General features: G+C 38.3%; 1 protein-coding gene across 1 annotated transcript in view; it reads left to right on the top strand.

Annotated features, from left to right (window-relative positions):
- Nucleotides 1-674: 674 nt before the first annotated feature.
- The window catches only part of ESR1 (estrogen receptor 1), a 104,168-nt gene continuing 82,687 nt past the window's right edge, over nucleotides 675-22,155 (top strand). The window contains exon 1 of the mRNA XM_009999962.1: nucleotides 675-1,303. Within this exon, the coding sequence (XP_009998264.1) occupies nucleotides 876-1,303 (428 nt within the window). The 5' untranslated portion in view covers nucleotides 675-875. The remainder of the gene's footprint in view (nucleotides 1,304-22,155) is intronic.

The raw sequence follows: 22,155 nt of genomic DNA, 5'->3' as shown, positions 1-22,155 counted from the left end.
AGACACTTCTAGGCTAATCTAAAGCTTTTCCTTGCTTTTTAATATTACTTTTGCACTCTAGTAACTTCAACTTGCTATTGTTGATGAAAGTGTACTATAAACTTTTTCTTCTACATAGATATCATACCTACTTTAATTTTGCCGGCTAGTTTTATTGAGTAGGGCTTGTTACACACACACAGACATGCACAGAGGCGCACGCTCTTGCTCACACACATTCTACTTTGCTCTATCTCAGTTACAGCATAGTCCTACCCAGGGTCGTAACAATGTACACATTACATATTTCTAGCAAACATGAAAATGAATCAAACAGGGGAGAGATAAGCACAGATAGATTGGAGCCTGTTGAGGAAATAAAAGGCAGTAATCTGCCTGACCACTGGACTGCTCTTCCTGGTAGGATTTCAGTGTTCTCTCCCGTTAGTTGCTGTGGAGTGCTGGCTACCCCGAAGTAATAAAAAATGAAAGGACTAGTAGGAATTAAGGAACATTTAGTTGTACAATTATTTGGTATAACTCCAAAACTAATTGTTTCTGAAGTGGTGTTTAAACCAGCATCAGCACAAGGCAAGAGTTCCTGGCTCGCGGCCAGCACCTTGTAATGCATATTAGTGCAGATGAGGAGCTCCTAAAAGTTAGGGAGAGAGAGGGAGGGAGAGAGAGAATGCGCGTTTTCAGTGCTCACTCTGCATTTGTTTGTATCCTCCTCCTTGCTGAGATTAGAGGGATACCTGTCTAGTGCTGCTTTATTATGATTTCTACTGAGGCTCAGAACAGGTTCTGGTATTTTTTTAGGTGGACTGCCAGCTGCCGATTTCGCTGTTGACAGTAAAAGCAGATATGTTCCTTGCTCACTGCCATTAGCACTGACCATGACCCTTCACACCAAAACCTCTGGAGTTAGCCTGCTTCACCAGATTCAAGGCACTGAACTGGAGACACTGAGCAGACCTCAGCTGAAGATTCCCCTGGAAAGATCGCTCAGCGACATGTACGTGGAGAGCAACAAGACAGGAGTTTTTAACTACCCAGAAGGGGCCACTTACGATTTTGGCACTACAGCTCCAGTGTACAGCTCTACTACTCTCAGTTATGCCCCTACTTCTGAATCTTTCGGGTCCAGCAGTCTGGCAGGATTTCATTCACTGAACAATGTCCCACCAAGTCCAGTGGTGTTCTTGCAAACAGCACCCCAGCTCTCACCCTTCATCCATCATCACAGCCAACAGGTACCCTATTACCTTGAGAACGAACAGGGCAGCTTTGGGATGAGGGAAGCTGCTCCTCCAGCCTTCTACAGGTAAATGCTACAGATTGTTTTTTCTTTAAGCAGATGAACTGAGGAAATTAGAATGTGTGAAACTGTATGCCGTAATTTCTTATTTTTGTGCAAGAGACCATGTGATTTAATTGAATCATCCGTGATATCTAGCCCGTAAAAAATAACACAGAATAAAACAAAACTGTAATTTGCAGCTGACTATGGCTGTAAGCTCTAAATTTTGAAAACTGCACATAAGTGAGAAACAAATTAGATAAGGAGTATGTTTCCTGGGAAAACATGAAATCGTAATTTATTAAAGAATGGCAAAAAACCTCCCTGTTGTAATATATTAGAAATACTGTCGAAAGTATACTAATACTTCCACCATCACACATTTCTGGGTGTGTGTGGTTGTTTGTTTAGCTCTTAGCTTGTAGTAAGAGTATTTTTCTCTGGCTTCCTTTGCAGTGTGAGAAGTGGCTTGTATAGGAAGTAGTTCAGAGTGCAATATCCTTCCTAATCAAACTGACTCAGTGACAGTATTTCAGCCAGTAACCACTTTCCTGAGCTATCCTAAAGATCTATGTACATATTAAGCGTATACATATTAAGTCATAAATCTGGCATGTTGCATCTGAAAACATGAGATTTTAAGATTTTTGGTATTTTTATTCCTCAATAGAAGGTGGTTATGTTTTTTTGTATGTGTGTGTTTTATTTTTTCATGTTTTTGTTTTGTTTTGTTTTTAATGGAATAGAAAGATTAAAGTATCTTTGAAGCAGGTAGAATAATTATTCTTGATTTAAATATTTATTGTCTGTTGTGAAACCATTTATGTAATTTCTGAAGTAAGTGGTAGAAAGTCATAGAGCTGTGGCTTCCAAGAAAATATAGCCAAACACACCAGCACCCACACTGTTAATGTTTGTGCAGTGTTAATAGCATAGTTTAGCATCAGCTTATTATACTGAGACTTACTGAATCAAAGCAAACATATATTTTTTTCTTCCTAAACTCTGACTGTACCTCATAATTTGAGAGATACAAGTGAGTTTGCTAGAAATTGAATGACTCTGAAAAAGTAAAAGCAAGTTATTCTTATCCTATTGAGGGCCAGACTCTACCAGCCTTATTTGCACAATATAACATGTTGCTGTGAACAGCAGCCTATGTTCTTAAAGACAGTCTAACTCAGCCTGACTAAGAATCTGGTTCAAAAACCCAGATGACGATTGCACTTTTCATAAATGATTAATCAGTTTTGGGGAGCAGAATGAATAAAGACTGGTGAAATATTAGATAACAGTTATGTCATACTGTGCAACACAGTGATCTGTTAGCTGAATTGATTAAAACAAAATGCATTGTAGTGCAACCAAATATGATACCTCTAAGAAGAATGAATACACATCAGAGCATAAAGATCTTGAATAAGTGACTTGAAAGAGAAACTACACTTTGCACTGGATTAAAGTTGGTGTTGTTTTTTTAGGGTTTTTTCTTTTTACATGAAAGTCCAGTGAAAAGTGTGTAAGTGATCTTAGATATGTAAGCAGTGGAGCAGTGAGTTTCTGAAGTTGAAACACAGGCAGAAAATAAACAATAGTCAGAGCATTTTACCTCTGGAGGAATTAAAACTGAGAATCACCTGGAAATTGAAGTTAAACTATGGAAACTTAGTACTTTTATTTTTAGATAGTAAATTGAGGTGAGGTACTTAAAAATAACATTAACATTTTTTTTTTAGTTTAACTACTGGGGCAAACATGTAAGATCAGTGCTAGATTCCCCATTTCCTGGCATTTCTGATCAAGAATGCGTCTCTCTTCAAGGTGTGTTTTAGTCATATGCAACTGATGTGCTTAATGCAGCAGTAATTAGGTAAATTTATGATTTTGGATATGCAGGTGTTTTATCTGCATACACTGTTACACAAATCGTTTAATGGCCCCTTCTAGCCATAATTCTGTAAAACACATCTTATGTGGATGTAAGAAATGTGTGTCAGAGTCCTTGGTATTATTATCTTTTGTTAACAGGCATGGTACTTTTAGAAAAAACATTGCTTTTTTTTTTTTTTCTTCATTTTTGCAAGACTGTATTTGCAATGTTATCATCCTCACAGCATTACATATTAGGTCTTTATTCTTGTGTTTTGGCACAAATCCATTCACCAATTTGAATTGGTCTTCAGTGCCTGGGAAATAAGGAAATATCTAATAATGGAGTTTAAAAACAGATTTTAAAAAAATATTGTAATGCATGAATTTCCAATTTGCTTTATCTGTTTGGCTAATCTCATTGGTTTCAACTGGATTATGGGAGAACAGTGGGCATGAGGCAGTGTAATCTGGCAATGAACAAATTGATGCTGGGTATTGGAAGATGTTTAACTACCAAAATGGTAGTTTCTGGAACAAACTACCAGTCGAAGCGGTAAAGGCAAAAATTCTCAAACTAAAACCCCTAACAGCATTTAAAATGTGTCATGATCAGTTTATGATATGACTGCCTGCTTCTATAATAAGAAATGTAACCTAAGACTCGGAAAGATTCTTCGACTATTCTTATTTACCTTCTGTATAACAGAATTGTGTTGTTTTGCTTGTAAGACTGAAATACTTGCATTGAAATATACGGGCAGAAAAATCAAATCCTATGGATTTGAAATGCAGATCATGTGTTCTGCAATAGAAATAGATAGGACAAGAAATCATTGTAGTTTGGAACTGAAATTGTATTCTGTTAATACTAAAATGCTGAAAATCTTCAGTCACAAAATTCAAAATTTACCATATGTGATAAGGAAAGCTTCTAATGTAATTTGATTTTGTTAATATGTATTGAAAATTGGGCTGATTGCAGACATATATGTAGCTATATATCTGTTAATTCTGAAGTTATATTTTATTTCTTTTAAGTTGTGGTTTCTTTTCCACAAGGCTTTGCCTCTTCTTGCAGGATGATTGATTTCTGTATCTAGCTGAAAAACGTAATAGAGAAAAGAAGGATTTTGTAAAGTATGCAAAAAATAAACCAATCTCCTTCTTTCTGGAGTTTCTAAATCATGGGACATCAGAATTTGAGAAGAGTTTAATTAATTCAATTTGTGCTGTCTCTGACATGGTCCTTTTTATGTTTGACCTTGTGACAGTCTTTATAGGGAGCCAAATTAAAATACCTTTCCCTTATCTTACAGTGTCAGTATCTTCCAGTAAGAGGGATAAGGCATAGCACTAGTTATGTTTTTAATTCTCTTTAAATATTCCATATATATTAGTTTCTCCATCACTTTTTTAGTAGGTTTTCTTAAATACTGACTAGTAGTTTCTTATTACAGGAAATCCTGTATTCATGGCTATTAGGGTAAACTAATAAAAAGATTTCTATTGTTCTTCACTACTAAATTGGATTTCTGGCTGTTTCTGGCTATTTCCTTGTGCTTTTCAGCAGGTTTTTGTTCATTCAGGAGAAGACCAAGTAGCTGGTTTACCTCAGTAAATTCCTATGAGCAACAGCAAAGATGAATCATTTTTGTTCTGCCAGTTTGTGATGTTTCTGTCGTCCCGCTGAGTTTACACTTCTCAGATCTGAAGTAAAACTGTGCCTCTATTTCAGCTGCCTGCAGACTGCTCTTAGTGTTGCTTTCAAATTTGGCCAAAACCCATATAAAAAGGGACAGCATCTACCAGCTATCTGATGATGGAGTTGTCTGTCAGTCTTGAGTGATAGAGGCTGGGCAAATCAGTGTACAAACAGAAATATTAGAGGAGAAATCTTTCATTGTTCCCTCCCTTTCTTGGCTAGTTTGTGAGTACTTTTTAGTACCTCAGGCTCTGGGTTTAGGTGAATATAATAACCTATTTATTTAGCTTTACTACCAATTATCATATTGAAATTGACACTGAAATATTTTAAACCTGCTGTTCCAATCAGTATGATCACAGCTCTAACTTTTAATGCTTGCTAAAATTGAGAAAGACGTAGATCAGTCCCTCTTCTGCTGGAATTCATAAATCCATCAGTCTGCAAAACAGTTACTTAACCTAATATGTCTTTTTTTTTTTACCTTGTCTGATTCATCATGAATCTTTCATGCTGCTCATGCTGAATTCTGAACAAAGAGGGTTTTCCCCAATTTTAAAACTAAAAGAATATTAGAATGAATGCAAAATGCGAAGATTTTAAAAAATATTTTATTTATTTAGGTAGAACGACATATTCCATAACATAAAGGAATACTATGTAATTTAGTGTATTGGTTTTGTGTCCTTTATTTTATTTTATTTTTATTTTTCTTTAAAGCATCAGTTTGTTCTCAGGTCCTCTCCTGAACAGTTCAAGTGTTCAAGCAGTTTTCTGAAGACGAGGAGTGTTCCTGTTTTCAGAGCTTGTACTGGCATCTCTGACAAGTTTGCAGCAATAGATGAGTCTAATGAAAGGGACAGGAAAACATGGAGTTATCCTATCTCATGAAAATGCTGTAAAGATAAGCCTGTTATATGTTCTGAGATACACATTACAATTATGAGCGATCTGTGCAAACCAGCTTTGCTGTTTCTTCAGCCCTTCTTAGGGATTATGCTGGTGTGGATTCTGCTGCAAGTGTACTTGCACTGTAAAGTAACCAACCCGTATTGTTGAGGAGCACGTGTGTTCTATGCCTCCTTTTGCCTGGGAATAAGGCCAGGCAGCAGTGGAAAGAGGTAAAAGAGCTGTTATGCTTCCTCATTATCCACCTTTCTGCCAAGGCAAGGAGATGGATCTCACTTGCTTTCTGAGTTTCTTTTTCAAATATTTTTTTTCTTATTGAAGAAAATTTTCTTAACTTCTTTAGCAGATGCATTTTTTACATGAAATGCAGAGCCAGGAAGAGCTCCATATACCAAGTCTTTTCCATGTGGATTTAAAACTTGTGGCTAAAAACATTTTTTTTTTTTTTTTTCCATGCAGTCCATGTGGATGGGGTTCATCTGATTAAATGTGGACACCTAGGTTTCTATTAATTTTCCCACTCTTCAGGCACCTGGTGCCATTTGAGAGTCCACAAGGTGAGATGGGTCTAGCTACACAGGACTTGCAGTGTTGCTACATCTTTTTGGAGTAGGAGGTGGGTGTCAGTGAGAGTAACCACCCATAACACCTCAAATGGCGTGTGACATGAACAGCAGCATCAAACCTTTACGTGGGCTCCCTTAGTCTGTGGAGACAGGGAGGAGGTACTGTGTGTACAAACACTGTTTCACTAAGGTAAGGATTAAAATACACCAGGTCCATGAGGCTCTAAAAGTGCCAGTTTGTCTTTCTGTACTATAAGATGTGGTTAAAGTGACTCATTCTGGTGCAGATATCTACTAGATGAAAATGTATGCCTAGTGATGTCCAAAGTTATATGAAATCAATCCCACCCATAGGTCTCCTGTTTCTAAAGAGTCAAAGCCTCCTTCAGACAGACACGGCACTATGTCCCTTAAGGGGAAGACGGGGAATTGACTCTGTGTCGTTGGCCTTGGTCACTCTTGCTCTGAGGCTATTGAAAAACAAACACTGCTGGCCATATCTGCTCTGATAGGGAAAGCATCAGTTGCTGGCACCAGTTCCTTCAGCAACTACAAAGTGAACATCAAATGCCAGCGTTTTTTATTCAACCAAGAAGAAAGGGCGGCCAGAGCTAAGGCAGAGCTCCAAGCAAACACCGAGGAGAAGAGTCCTGCAACTGAAATGTGTCCACTTCTTCTAACAAACTGAGATTTTGATTATTTTAGTAACTTGATACTGTTGACAGTGAAACACTGAAATTAGTAATGAGCTCCTTGGTCTGGCTGGAGGGAGTTTTCTGTTATCTGTTCAGGCATCAGAACTGAGGTTAGAGCAGGGATGCTGTCCTTCAACATTTTCATTAAAGTGTTGCTTTAGTTGCATTTATTACCGGACTGTTTATAAAATTGACTGTGTAGAGAAAAGTCACATCTGAGGTTGTACACTATCCTTATGTATTTGGGTGGCCTTTCCAGTGAACTGCAAAAGGTCATCATTTACCACAGCTCATTAGGAAGCCTGATCAATGTTATGCTGGGCAAGGCAAGGCATTTCTGCTTTTCTGCCAAGCTCAGATTCCAGTTGCTGGGAGGGTTCTTACATCATCTGACTGAAGATATTTATCTTTCTGGTGAACATGCAAAATTCTGTTTGCCAGATTTAACCTACCACAAACTTACAGTGATAGCTGCTAGAGACAAAAAGATCATAGATCTGCAGGATAATCTTCTTCTTTGACAAGGAATTGACAAAAAAAATATAAAAAAATAAATTTGGATTTGGGGGTGATCTGGGCATATTATTATATATATATATTTTTTACTAGAAAAAGGAAATATGGTCCTCAGAAAACCCAGAGCTTAAATATGAATATCCTAAACATAAATCCTATTTGATAGATGTGCAGAACAATTCCAGTGGTTCTTCCAGCCATTGCAGTGACAGTCTTTAGTAATGCCACAACAGCCAGCATCTATATAAATAAGATGCCACCCTTTTCCTCGTTGTGTGGAAGCCATTAGTAAAAATTAAAAATTAACAGTAAAGGTTGGAAGTTGAACTAAGAAGACATTTTAAACAAGCAGCTGGTGGCTAAGAGTGAACAGCCATGTATGTAACCACAACCAGTGGCTGGGATTTCAGTCTACAATGACTGTTCAAGAGTGCAGTCCATCTCAAATCAGACAGGATGGGTTGAATGAGAGCCAGTGTGTGCTCACAGCCCAGAGAGCCAACTGCATCCTGGGATGCACCAAAAGTGTGCCCTCAGGACAAGAAGGACATGGAGCTGTTGGACAGGGTCCAGAGAAAGGTCATGAAGATGATGAAAGGGCTCTGCTACAAAGACAGACAGAGAGAGTTGGGGCTGTTTAGCTTGGAGAAGAGAAGGCTCTGGGGAGACCTCATAGCATCCTTCCAGTACCTGAAGGGGCTACAGGAAAGCTGGGGAGGGGCTTTTCACCAGAGTGGGAAGTGATAGGAGAACGGGTAATGGTTTTAAAGTGAAAGAGGGTAGATTTAGGTTAGAAATCAAGAAGAAATTCTTCACCATGAGGGTAGTAAGGTGCTGGAATAGGTTGCCTAGGGAGGTTGTGGAAGCCTCCTCCTTGGAGGCGTCCAAGGACAAGTTGGATGAGACTTGTGCAGCCTGGTCTAGCGTGAGGTGTCCCTGCTTATAGCAGGGAGGTTGGAATCTGATGATCTTTAAGGTCCTTTCCAACCTTAACCATTCTATGATTCCATGAATATGTCACATTCTTTCTCCCTGTGCTGCTGTCTCTCAATGCCAGCTGTCAAAAACTATAGCCCCAGACCCAGGCAGCAGCATCTCTGCAGAATAGTTGTTGAATGTCAGACTTCACTTCCCATTCATAAGCTACACGAGTAAGTGGTGTCTGTTTCCATCCTGATCATATCCAAATAGGGAAAAGCTGTATTTCTCCTCTGAAATTTTTTTCAGTGCCTCATCAAGCTGTGGTGTAAATGTCCAACTTCATTCCTACTTCCCGTCTTCCCTCCCTCTCATTTTTTACTTGCTATCATGCAGAGACACGGCTTTGATCACTGCAGCCTGCTTCAGTGCTGATTTCTGTTAATAAGACATGACTATGGAAGGCTTCCTAGGATGCTACAAAGGAGGCATAAAAGCTAGGAAGCAAGGGGAAAGGAAGTTTACTGCAACACAGGAAAACTTTCAGCTAATGCTAAATAAAAATAGGAAGATGCTGTGTGGAAAGCAGCAACTGCAGAAGATACAATCTAGGATTGAGGCCCCAAATTTCAAATCAAGAGACTGAAAACCTCATAATATGCTGGATGTCCAGAAAACCCCAGCTGTGTTATGTAAAAATTGGAATATATAATACCTACTGGTTTCTTTCTGTTTCCTTCTTTTATCTTATTTTTTTTTCACTTTAAGTGCAATTCAGATGTTTAGGACAAGACCTACTAATTATAAATCCATGCAAAATATTCCAGTTTATGGAAACTAATTTTTTTCTCTCTTCAAGTTGGTCTGTAATCAGATGGAAGCTTAGAAGATGCTAACTCTAAAAATCATCATTTAATTTTACCATTGAAGACAAGTACTGTAAAATCTGATCTTTGGCAAAAAATAAAATGTCGCATAATACTTTGTCATATGTGTTTTTAGCATATAAATCTAGCAGACATTCTTAAAACATTTGTTTTACTAAGCTATCTTGATCAAGCAGTATCTAGTTACTATTCAGTAACTTGTATCAGCTGGTGCCTAAAGAAAATTAATTCAAATAAGTGTTCTCTGCTTTGGTTATTAGTTACAACTTGAACTGGACAGTAAGATCCCTGTTTCAAATTATATATCTCAAAATCCTTCTATCCAGGAAACGGTAGCAGTGGCAAAGAATACTATGGCTGAGAGTATGAGCCAATAGCTTTGGGGAGCTAATACACCTACCAAGAACTTTGTTTGCTTTCATTCTGCAGTAAAATGATATTCCTCCCTCTGCCAAACTGATAAACACAAGCAAGGAAAAATGTGTATGTTGCCAAAATATGAGCCACTGTAGCACTTTTATTACCTTGCAATAGTTTTGTATGTTTTGGATTATTTAGAATTTATGGGTTGAAAATGATCTATAACTTTGTCTTGCCATGTTGAGAGAAATATAACCCTAATTTTCATCTACAGGGGTATTAATAAGAGATATAGCATGCCAATCCTTGAAATGGTGATTCAGCAGAATATTAGGTATCTGAGAGCATGCTAATTAGATTCATGGACAAAGGGTAGGGAGATATAAACTCATATGAACCAACACAGCTGAAAGTTTTAGTGGCAACAATATCAGAACCAGTACAACTTTAAGAGGCATGTGTTAAGAATATGTGCCTGGCATATTGCAGTTTAAGGAGCCAAACATCGCTAAAGCAAGCTGCACATTGATAAATTACTATTAATGTTTCTTCTTGATCCAAGCAGTGAAAAAACCCAACAAAATGGGAAGAAATCTGATCCTACAGAAAAATGCTTAAACACAGTGGAGCAGAGCTCTGCTTTATTTGCAGGCAGGTCTAGAAACACTGCTTATTATGAAGTCTGCCTACCTTCCTTTCTTTTTTGCTTACATTTATGTTATCCAGCTTTGTTTCATATTTTCAGTGTTAGATTGTTTTCTCAGGTAATTTTTTCTTAACATTTTGGCAAAAAAGGGCTTAACTTTCTAAGTATCATGAAGGAAATTTGCTATACTCATGCAAAAAAATCCAAACTTTTTCATTGAACTGCTTAGACACCTTTGTATTACAGCTATGGTTCTGATATTTGGTAGTGCAGGGATTTTCTTTGTTTGATTTTCCCCCAAAAGCCTACTTAAATGTAAGCTACAAACTCTTGAAGCATCTCACTATTCAGAGTGGGAATTTGTTTGCATTTGATAGTTAAATTACATGAAATTTCATGTATCATGCATGTTCTACCCTCTCTCAGTGATTATACATTGACTTGATTGCAAAACATCCTTCTCTGACAAAATGTGTGAGCTACCTCACACATAGCACAGCTGCATGGCTTTGAAGCAGGGCTTTCTCTACAGTTATTACTGTGGGCTGAGGCAAGTTACTGAAAGAATCACAGAGTAATGTAAGTTTGAAGGGGCTTCTGGAGGTTATCTGGCCAACATCCTTCTTAAAGCAGCATTAGCTTCCATGTTAGGTCTGGTTGCTCAGGCTCTTGTCCAGTTTTGTAGATACCCAGGAATGGAGACTCCACATCCAGACAAGACAATACGCTACAGTACTTCCCCTGTGAAAAACTTTTTTCTAATGTATAATTACAATACTCTTTATCCAAAGTTGTCTCGGATGAGTCTCATCCTTTGAATGTGTGTCTCCAAGAAGAGTCTGGCTCTGTCTTCTTTGTATTCTCCAATTATGTAGTTGAAGACAGCAATAAAATCCTCCTTAGCCTTCTCTTCAGAAGACTAAATAAATCCAGTTCTCTCAGCATTTCATAATATGTAATTTGTTCCAACCCCCTCCTCATCTTGGTGGCTGTCCACTTAGACTTGTTACAGTTTGTCAAAGACTGGTTTAGGGTGAAAGCCTCAAACTGGAAGCAGTCTTGCAAGTATCAAGGAGATGGGAAGAAGCTCTGCTCTCAGCCTCCTTTCTATGTTTATCTTAGTACAGCCCAGGATATATTTGCTTTGCTCACTGCCAAGGCACACTGCTGACTCCTGTTCACCTCATCCACCAGAATCTGCATGTCAATCTCAGCACAGCTGCTGTCCAGATCCTTCTGTATTTCTGCAGGGCATTATTTAATTCCAGGTGTGTGGCTCTGGATTTTCCAGTGTAGAACTTGAGATTCCTTTTGGGCCATTTCTCCAACCTGTTGAGATCCCTCTGAATGACAGCTGTGCTTTTCAGGACTTGCACAACTTTGTGTGCCCTCTCTCCCCCAAATTTGGGGTCATTGACTTGCTAGGTGTACAAAAAAAAATATTCCCCTTCATCCCTGTTGTTAATGAAATATTCACCTCAGTATTCATTGTAAAGGAATGCTATTAGTACCTGACCAAATTTGAACTGTTGATAAAAACCTGTTGAGACTAGCAGTCCAGTCATTTTTCACCCACCTTGTAGTTTGTCTGTGTAGCTTGTATCTCACCACAGTGGGAAGAAGAAAAATGGCCTCTCTTCTGCTTTTAGTGGCTGTCTGCTTCATCCCTGTCAGTACTAAAGTTGGGCAAAAATTTAGTAAAATGATGAAATTAAGTAAGCTTTCAGGATAGGAAGATGGGATAAGGACTAAACAAATGTGGTCTTGTTGAAGAATAGAATGGGGCCAGTGAATAAATCTGGGAGTCCAGTAAGGTAGGAACTGGGAATGTCTGGTGAGGTGTTGTAGTGGGCTGTTGTGAACTGGCAGACAGAACATGGATGAAAAAAAAAGTACTGTAGTAGGAGAAAGTATATATTATATAAGGACCTGGAAGAGTCTGGAGTGGACCAGAAAAGTAAAGTTGAAGGAGAAACTCTGGAAGCAGAATCAGCTGGAGAAAATGAACGGTATTTAAAAATACTCAGGGACTGAGACTTGACTGGGGACAGGGGCTATAAACAGGACTGAAACAGATCAGGTGCACGTTGCAGCACATGGGGAAATAAAAAGGCCGACAGGGAGAAATAAGGAATGTGAAGCTTGGCCTGTGTAGAACCATCTTGCTTCCAACAAACAGGCATAACTCTTGCATTTTATTCCTGCTACAATAGATCTACTCAGAAGGTAATGGGTTAGCTTGGCTGTGGGTTTGTTCAGTACCCAAGTGGCAGAGGTTAGTGCTGTAGATACGAACTTCCATCACTCCTGAAACACCAACTGCCGCTCAGAAGGACTCAATGAGATCCTGTTTTGGGTATTGATTTTTAAATTTATTTAAAGCCTTGGTATTTCTCCTGTGTATAGAGAAAATATAATAAAGTTACATCAGTAAGTTTTTAACATCCCAAAGCCGAAACATGTCAGAACTAAATTTTTTGTGCATCTTAATTTCTTTAAAAAAACCCAAACCAAAACACAAACAAACAAACAAAAACCCAACAGAGGGGTACAGACAGCATTTGATATTTGTGTATTTATTTTTGCACTGAAGCACATCTCTCTCTCTGAAGAGTAAGCTTTTCAGTGCTTTGCTGAAATGAAATCAGCAAAATCCTTCATCAGGCTGCCTTTTCAAGAAGTTCAAAACCGTCACTGTATAGTTAGCAACAGCTGCTTTATTATTTATTAAATGGCAGCATTATGTATTAATAGCTTCAAGCTGTTTCTGTGTATGACCCATTTTCTGATTCATATAAGCCTTATTTCCTCTCTCTAACTCACTTTATTGTCAACAAATGTGGATCTGTCTGGAAATGGCAAGCAACCTGAAAGCTGCATTGCCTCAGAGATCGGCCCCACTTCTGCACTGTCTCTCTGGGTTGTTCCAGAATTAAAATTTAGGAGAGCAGATCTAAATGAGATGTTTATTACAGGGGAGGTAATAAATAAGTGAGAACAAATCTCCAATAGCTCTAGTTCATGACCTGAATATAGCCTGGAAATGGTCTTTATAGGATAGACTTGATACCAGATTACTTGGGGAAAGTCTCCTTGTCCCAAAGAAATGTCTGTGTTTGCCATCAGCGTTGTCCTTTTCTGATGACATCAAGGGGCAAATTAAAAAAAATAAGAATGAGACCTGAGTCTTATTTCCAATTCTGAATCCTAGATTCAAAATTGGAGTTTTCATTGCAACTTTATTTCTCTGAATGTGAGAGATATTTAAGACCAGTTTTGTGAGAACTGAGATGTCTTAACAATTATAATGCTAGATATAAATTAGTCCAACTAAAATATGCCAAGTAGAAAAAAGAAAAAAAAAAAAAAAGAAAGAAATATGATCTAATGGAAAGTATGTAAGGTATTTTAATGCTTAATAAATCTGAAAACACTAGCTTTACTGTATACCTCATTCATATCAACGTAGCTAAGGAACAGAGGTTGTTCTACTGCATAATGTGAATCGCTACGTGGGAATCACTAGAGAAATGTTTACAAAAGGTATTGCTGTAACTGGAAGATGAATGGAGTGTGCTTTCCAGGTTTATCATCTGTCTTAGGCTCTACACAAAAATTCTCATGGGGAACAATTAAGTGAAGAGCTAATTTAGCAAGAATATCTTATTACATCCTTGTAGTTACTACAGAGTATTTTTGCAGGGTGAAGTAAAAGATTGCATTAGGAATCTTGCTGCTAAACTTGAAATTACCTTTTTTTTTTTTTTTTCCTTCTCCAAAATATTAATAACAATTTCTTAAGCTCTTAAGACAAAGCCTGGGCCAGTTCAATTTATTGTCTGAGAACATGCCCTTTTTCTTTCTGCATCTGTACATATATATCAAGGCGTTTAGCTGAATTCCATTTGTCAAGTTCAGAAAAATACTTCCTGTCTGTGTAAAAAAAATAGAACCCAAACCATTTGTTAGAATGTGCTTTGAATATGAATGAAATCTAAACCAAAAGCTATTTGCGGGCACCTATGCATATTCTATAAACTCAACTAAGAGTTAATGACTGTTGTGTTTGGTGGATTTTTGTGGGTCTGCAGAGCTGCATCATTTTAGGGATGGGTTGCTCTTTAGATCTCTTTTCCTATGTCTTTTTCTCATCTCCTGACTCACTAGCACGTGCAGCAGCAAGCCTTCTCTTACGCACCATGATGCAGTTACCTGTACTTGACTTTTCAGAGCCTGCCACTGTGCATACACTTGTATCATTGTTTAATTCCTGTGGGAATAAAAAAATAGGTCTCATGTGGCAGTTCCCACTGGGATCTGGGGAGCAGTGATGGCACAGTTGTGTGAATGAAGGCCCAATTAAGACATCTACCTTCACCTAGAAGTTCTTCTCTATTGATTTGTCTTTCCATTGTATGTATTACACTTTTCAAGATAACCTGTTTGAAACTGGTTTTGGGTTCTGGATTTGGCAACAGACTGATGTTGATTAGAATTATTTAGCTTTATGATCTGTAAATCTATATAAATGCATATGTGAAATTAAGTGACTATGGTTTTAAACTTGGATATCTAATGCTACCTGCTTCAATTAAAAATGAAGTACCAGAAATGTTAAGTGGAGCTATATGGAGAAAGATGGTATAACTCTAAAACCATTACTGATATTTAAAAATATTTTTATTAAGGTTAGAACAAAATTAAAACCAGAACAGAACTAAATCAAAGGACAGAGGCCTTTGGGCAATAATTCAAATATTTTCCTATTTGTTTTATAGAATACTTTTGATATACTTTTGAATACATGAACTGTTTGAAAATGAGGCATTAATTTTGGGCATATGTATACCGCAGTAAGCCTTGACAAGAGCCTGGTGTTATGTCCTAACCTGCTGCTCATTCAGATTATTTTCTGAAACAGCAATGTTTGAAATAGTGTTGGAAAGTTTCAGGACCATTTTGATGTGAGGAAATTTAAATTATAAAAGATAAGAATATTATGCAACAAACAGAAGTTGAACCCTGGGTGTTGGGTTTTTTCCTTTAGTTTATAAGAAGTATTCATATCCGGAAAAGCAAAAAAGGTAAGATTCAACAGGTGTTCCTTGTGTCTAGTACACTGGCATTATATGTAATTTGTCTGTCTAATAGACTTTTTCCTTCCTTTGTAATTCATAGGCCAGGGAGCAATTACTGTCTAGCAACAATAAAAAGTGAGAAGATTAATGAGGTGCTATATTGTGGCACTTCTGAAGCATTTGAGCTTATTCTCTGTTGTTCAGAGGAATGAGCAACGACACAGATAATATGACATGGATTTGCCAAAACAAAATGCAACTTCTTAATGTCTTGAAATTGAATGGTCACCAAAGGAAATAGCAAGTGCATGAATTTCTCACAGACCTAATTTCTTGCACATTGCTGCATGTTACCCCAAATATGTCAGCAAGCAGTTTTGCAAGCACACATGCAGTTGGTTACATGAATGTATTTCCTAACTTTCATGAGCCCCATTCTCTTTGCTTACTGTTGCTTGCATAGTGAGCATATGAAAACTTATCTCTGAGTAAATAATTTACCTATTGTGTGATAATTGAGGTAATGTAAATCTGTAAAGCTTACTATTTATTATTTGATTAGTTCTGATGATTGGGACACCTACACATGCAGAAAGACAGAGGGATCTGCAGTCTGCAAGCGGAAAAGAGAAGATACAGACAAGCAAGGACGAGAACACAGTCTAGTTTTTCAATCTGCTGTTTTAATATTTTATACTGTTGTAACCATTAGTCTAATCAACAAAAAATTGCCACTGAAAGAGGTTTTCCCCTGTCACATTTCTGGTCACGATTGCTGTGGCTGCATTAGTAAGCCCACAGTTGGGATCCCTCCTTCTTCACCCTACATTTTCTGGCCTCTTCCTTTGCCTCAAATCTTGTGATTGTGTTGAACAGAATTAATTTGCTACTCTGGATCTAAGTCCCTATGGCCAGAAATGAGAGGAGAGCATGAGTGCCCAGTCTGGCTGCAGTTTGCAATTACTGCTTCTTGGACATAAAGAAAAATGACAGCCTTTTTAGCCTTTAATGCTAAATTTTTAGAAGTGATGTCTAGGGGTTACTTAGAAAGGTGATGAACGCTTTCAGCTCTCCTTGAAGTGAACGAGAGCTGCAGAAATTTAAAATCACTGTGAAAATTAGTTTGGCAGTGTTGTATCCTTTATATAATGATCTGTCCAGGTTATCTTTCTTCTTATTTTTTATTTTCTATTTCTTACACTTTGAATTATGTTTTTAGCATATGTAATTTTCTGTTTCTGGAGAGCCTCTCTCACAAGTGTAATAGAGAAATTGTCAACAGGGTCTGGCCTTATAAAGCCAGCACATACGTAGCAACTGGGCTGCATGGCATTGCCAGACTTCACTGCTCTGTTTTAAACTGTAACATGTTTATCACATGGTTTACTATTCCTTAATATTGAAAGAATGAACTCTCATGCAAAGTTGAACTCGGCACTTTCCAGAGTACAAATGTGAGCCAAGAACCTCAGCTGGAGCAATGTTTCTGCACAAACTACACAGATTTTCTGTGCATCCATCTTGCCTCTGTTTTGACTGAAAAGACAAACTAAAGCATGCTATTTTGAGGTCTGCATCTTCCTCACTAGGGTTCAGATTTCTCAAGACTGAAACTTGATAAAAATTTATTATTATTTTTTCTTAACACAGGAAGATGAGTATGTAGCACAGGTATTCTGTTGGTCTGACAGTACTAGAGTGCTGTGAACACGTGTAGCAGCCCAACTCTGCAGGTGAAATGCAGCCCTTTTTGTATGCAATGACTGGTTATTTGCTTGCCTTCTGTCATGCTTTTGTCACCAGTCCTTTGATCAGTATCACTCAGCCATGTGCTTTTGTCCTGTCTGTTTCACTTTCTAGGCTTTCAAGTATAGGACTTTCAAGTTGTCACAGTTTGACTCAGGTCCGACAACAATGCTCTCGATCCCCCCTCCCCCCAACCCAGGTAGGGAAGGAGAGAGAGAAAAGGAGAGAGGCTTGGCTGGATTGAAAACTAAACTACACATCTTTAATTAAAACACTAATGAATCATACAAGAAAATATATACAATTATATACAGATAGATTCAGGTATGGACAAAAGCCTCTCGCCTCCTCCCACCCCAGCAACTCCCACAGCACTTCCCTGAACTGGGAAGAGTCCCGAGGAATCCCGGAGCTGCTGCTGGAGAAAGCAGAGAGTTATGGGGGTCAGGAGATCTCGAGCCTAAGGGTCGACGGTGATGGATGAACAGGGTCCTCCCCGGACGCCGGCCATGGACGGCAGAGAAGGGAAGAAGAAGAAGGAAGGAAGTTGTCTTCTGTGATCTCTGACCTTCCTCTGAGCTTACGTAGATATATGGAATGGAATATCTTTGGCCAATTTTGCTGTCTGTCTAACTCAGCCTCCTACGGGGGGGTCACAGATCTCCCCATAGTGTCTGAGCCGGCAGAGTGCAGGTGCGGCCTTGAAGCCTCAGTAGTTAGAAAAACATTCCACTGTCTTATCAGCCTAGCAGAACACACTGTTGCTAGTTACAAGAAAGCTTACTGAAGGAAAAAAAAATCAGTAAAAAGAAAAATTGGCTTCATCCTGGCTCAAACCAGGACACAAGTTGTATTTGAATTTCTGGGATGCATATTCCTTGAACATGGGCATCAACAAGGACTGATGCCCCTGCTGTGTTGTAGCACAACATGCAGCATACCAGTCTTAGACTGGCTTTTGTCTGCAGGGAAGTTAATTTGCTCATATAACTGGGATTGTGCAGGTCCCACGTACTACTAGTTTGGTCTGATTAAACTGGCTTAACACAAATGGCTCCTTATGTGTAGGAATGAACTCTTTTTTTTCTTTCACTGCACCCTACACTGTGCACTGTTAGCCAAGGACTGCAGGGAGTCTGTTCCTAGGGTTTACTCTTTTGGGGCAAGAACAAGGAGCTGCAGATAAACCACATTTTTCTGGGGAAAGTACAGAGTCAATTTCAGATGTGGGTGCCCGATTTTCCCAAGTGCCTAATTTCCTTCCCTGCTGCCCATATCATGTTGTGTCTTCTGTCTAGTGTTTTTTCTGTATTCTTGCTAGCAGCTGGCATAAAGTGGCTTGTAGATGGCCTGGGTGGTAAACTCTGTGGGAAAAGATTTTTGTGTCTTTTCTGTGCTTTATATCAGTTGGTTCAAAAGGTCTGCACACACTTTGATGAACTTAAAAGCTCTGCTTTAAGTAGTTTTTATTTCACCAGGGTTTATATTTCTGTGGCCTAAAGGTCTCCGATTTCTTTGTTGGGACCATATGTGGCTGTACCAGTGTTTTGTTTCATAAGTTCATTTTCAAATGCATTGTACCCATTAAAGTTATATTTTCAGTTTAAAAATGCTATTTTAAAGAAAAATAGCCATTTGAAATCATAGATTTATTTAGATTAGATTTTTTGAAACAATGTTATCTAAATTGAAACATCGGGTTACACAACCTGCATTCCTTGATGTAAATGAGGACATTTATATACTTTTAAAAAATGTCTTGTTTAATGTTGGCCATTAAAAGATTTTCCTAGGAATTTAATAAAGATTTGGGTAATTGGTTAAACTGTATTCTTACTGTGTGCATCAGAAATATTTGGAAAGAGGGCTTGTCTGAGAATAAAAGGAGCACATGAGCCCATAGAAGTCCTATAAAGGCATGCTGAAAGAAGATTTATGACTGATTCCTGTGTTTTTGCTGGCATTTACCTTTGAAGTAGTCTGGAGGTAAATGTAAGAGTCTGACTGCACTTCCTGGAACATGCTTTTCCAATCTATTGAGTGCATTTAACCTTTTCCTTTCAGATGGTAGAATGGTACTAGTTTATCTGGATGTTAAAAAAACAAACAAAAAAAAAGCCTAGAGACTGAGGAATTCTGAGAAAGGTTTGCTAGGAACAGTGAAACCTGGAAAAAAGACAACTTCTGGATGTGTTATGTTCTTACACGAAAGGCTAAACTGCAGCTTTTTAAGAAAAAAAACCACCATATTTTGAATCTAAGACTCATATAAGAAATGCAGTGGTACAATTTTTCTGCTTAGTTTTTGAAGCTTAGCATAATTTCAATGGAGTCAAGGGTGCCTAGATATTTCTAAAAGTGTGAAAGCTGAAGTGCATACATACCGGAGATTGTCCGCTGAAGCTGGGCTTTTATTTTTGTGTGTGTGTTTGTTTTTTTCCACGCTTCCTTCTTTTCAAATCTATTTTATTCTTCAGATTGTTTACACTGAAGTGAGATGTCATCTGTCCTCTCTTCCAGAGTGTTTGCCTGCTGTGCCCTCCACTTTGACACACTTGTGGGCACTGCTGATTGCCACACTTGAGTCCCTGTTGCTTCTGTCCCCAGAGCCCTACAGCCACACACCAACTCAGTATTGCTGCCAGAAAAGAATATCTGTGTGGTGTCCAGTGGCACTTTGTCTCTCAGCAGCTTTTTCATCAAGTTTGGCACAATTTTAGACTGTGGATTAAGGTTTTCCTCAGATTATATGACTCTTCATAGACCAGAGTCTGTGGAATTCTAAACTGAATGAGGGAGATGGTGTCAGAGACAGTGCTCAGGCAGAAGTGTGCCTGGCAGGCAGTAAAAATGGACAGAGAAACTCTGAGCAAGTTTGTTGGTGATTATTTTGATCCTGGGAAATTGGATCAAAATATTTATTTTATGGGTGTTGTTCCTTAAAGAGTAGGAGGATCATCTAGTGATCAGGGATCAAAAACGTACATCAAAACAATACTTTGCAGAGATCTTAATCCAAAGATAAAACATTATCGTTAATATTTGAATAAGCAAATAGTATCTGCCAGTTGTTAAAAGGAGCAGAGATCTTTAAGTGGGCCACTTGAAACGTAAGTATGTAAGAGAATGTTTTTCTAGTGCTGCTTACTACAACAGAATCTGAAACATTAGATATGTCTCAAATTCCCTAAGGGAATTCCCAGTCTTGGAAAGACTTGGGCAGAAGAGATGAAGAGAAGAGATGGAAAGCTTAAGTACAATAATTGAGGAGTTGCTAAGCAGGGAAAAGGACTGCAGACTAAAAAAATAATCCAAGAGGAAAAGAAGATAATGAGCTAAACACAAGTCAACAGAGTAATCTTTTGCAGAAAAGGCATATTATACTCTGTGGACAGAAAAGCAGATTAGGAAGTCAATATACTGTTTAAGGAGAGACTGGTGAGGCCTCTTTCAGAGTTTTACACCCACTAAGGGGCAAGCAATGTCCTTATGAAAGCAGCAAAGGGATGGGAGAATTAGAGAGGAGACTGTGAAAGGAAGGCTTTGAAGCTGAGAAGTGGCGTAGCAGGAACCTTACCAAGGGAAAATGTGCACTAAGAAGGCAATGTCTGACTTGTTCTCTGGGCTAAGTGGAAATAGCTGAGGACAAATGAGCTTAATTTCCAGCAGAGAGGACTTAGGCTGGGCATTAGGTAATAAAGCAGCCAACAGTTCACAGAGAGGCTTAAATGTTGTAAGGGCATGTTAAAACAAGTTCCCATGGGAAATAGTCTTTCAAGGGATACTCTGTCCCTACTTTATTGAATGCTAGTATATAATGATTGCAGAGTATGTAATTTGTGTAGCTCTGTTTATGTCACTTTCCCATTGAGACTGCAGGGCACTTTGACTACTGGTGGAGTTAGAAGCAACTTCTGCACCAACGCAGTCCTGCAGATCTGTTCGTTTGGATATGTCTATAGATTTGTTTAGCTTATTATATACATAGTTATTTCATTCTAAATGTGTATTGCATAAAAAGAAATGTTTTGGTGTTTGAACATCATCCTGTCAAAACTTTTTCAAATCAGGATTTCTGCAACATGAATTTCCCACAGAAAATATTTTTTTTCCTTGAAAATTTAAAAAAGAGGAATTCTGTTGTTTGAACATTTCTCTGCTGATTTCAATAGCCTTCAAAACATTAATAGGAGGAAAATATTTTTTCTTATTTCAAAGTGAAATTCTGCCAAGAAATATTGTGACATTTATTCCATATTATGGATTGCAGAGGAAAAATGACTGAAGTACAAATCATATAAGGCAAGGCCCAAGATGTAAATGAAATGTCATCGTTTTAAAGGTATTATGAATAAAGTTCTGTATGTTTGGTGGGCTATTTGTAACCCTTAAACTATTTTATTTGTGTTTGGACTTACTTGAGACATTGTAGTTTTTCTTGTTGATAGTTCATAGCACTCAAAATGAGATGTTTACCACAGAATTTCAGAAATTTTAAGTTTGGAAATTGGTAAAAAACATATAATTTTGTCCTTTTATGACTGATGACTGATATGTGGCCAGCAAATGGCAATACTAAGGTCCCTCAATCCTCCTTTAGTTACAAATCTCAGTATGTCCCTGTGGGGCAGGTCAAAGAAAAGTTGGGTTGTATATTAAGTTTAACAGGAGCTAAGTATTCGTGGCAGACTGGATTACAGGGGTACACAGAGAGGCAGAAGAGTGGAACATTCTTGCCCAGGACAGGAGGAAAATAAGTAGTGATGGAGAGACAAAAGAGCTTTGCATGAGATGCTTGCAGGGAGTCTGGGCTTGGAAGAAGTAGCCAGGCAAAGTCAGGCCAGGCACTAGAAGAGAGGAGTTTTTTCTTTCTGGACAGGGAGACTGGAACTGAAATGAAAAGCCCAAAGGTGGACATGAGTGTAAGAACGAGACGAGGGGAGCTGGGTGTGTCAAGCACCACTTGGCAAAGAACAGCTGT

Source organism: Chaetura pelagica, unplaced genomic scaffold, assembly GCF_000747805.2.
Source record: "Chaetura pelagica isolate M959 unplaced genomic scaffold, ChaPel_1.0 scaffold135, whole genome shotgun sequence".
In the NCBI taxonomy this organism is placed as follows: Eukaryota; Metazoa; Chordata; class Aves; order Apodiformes; family Apodidae; genus Chaetura; species Chaetura pelagica.
The sequence above is the reverse complement of the archived record's forward strand: the minus strand, read 5'-3'. Positions and strand labels throughout refer to the sequence as shown.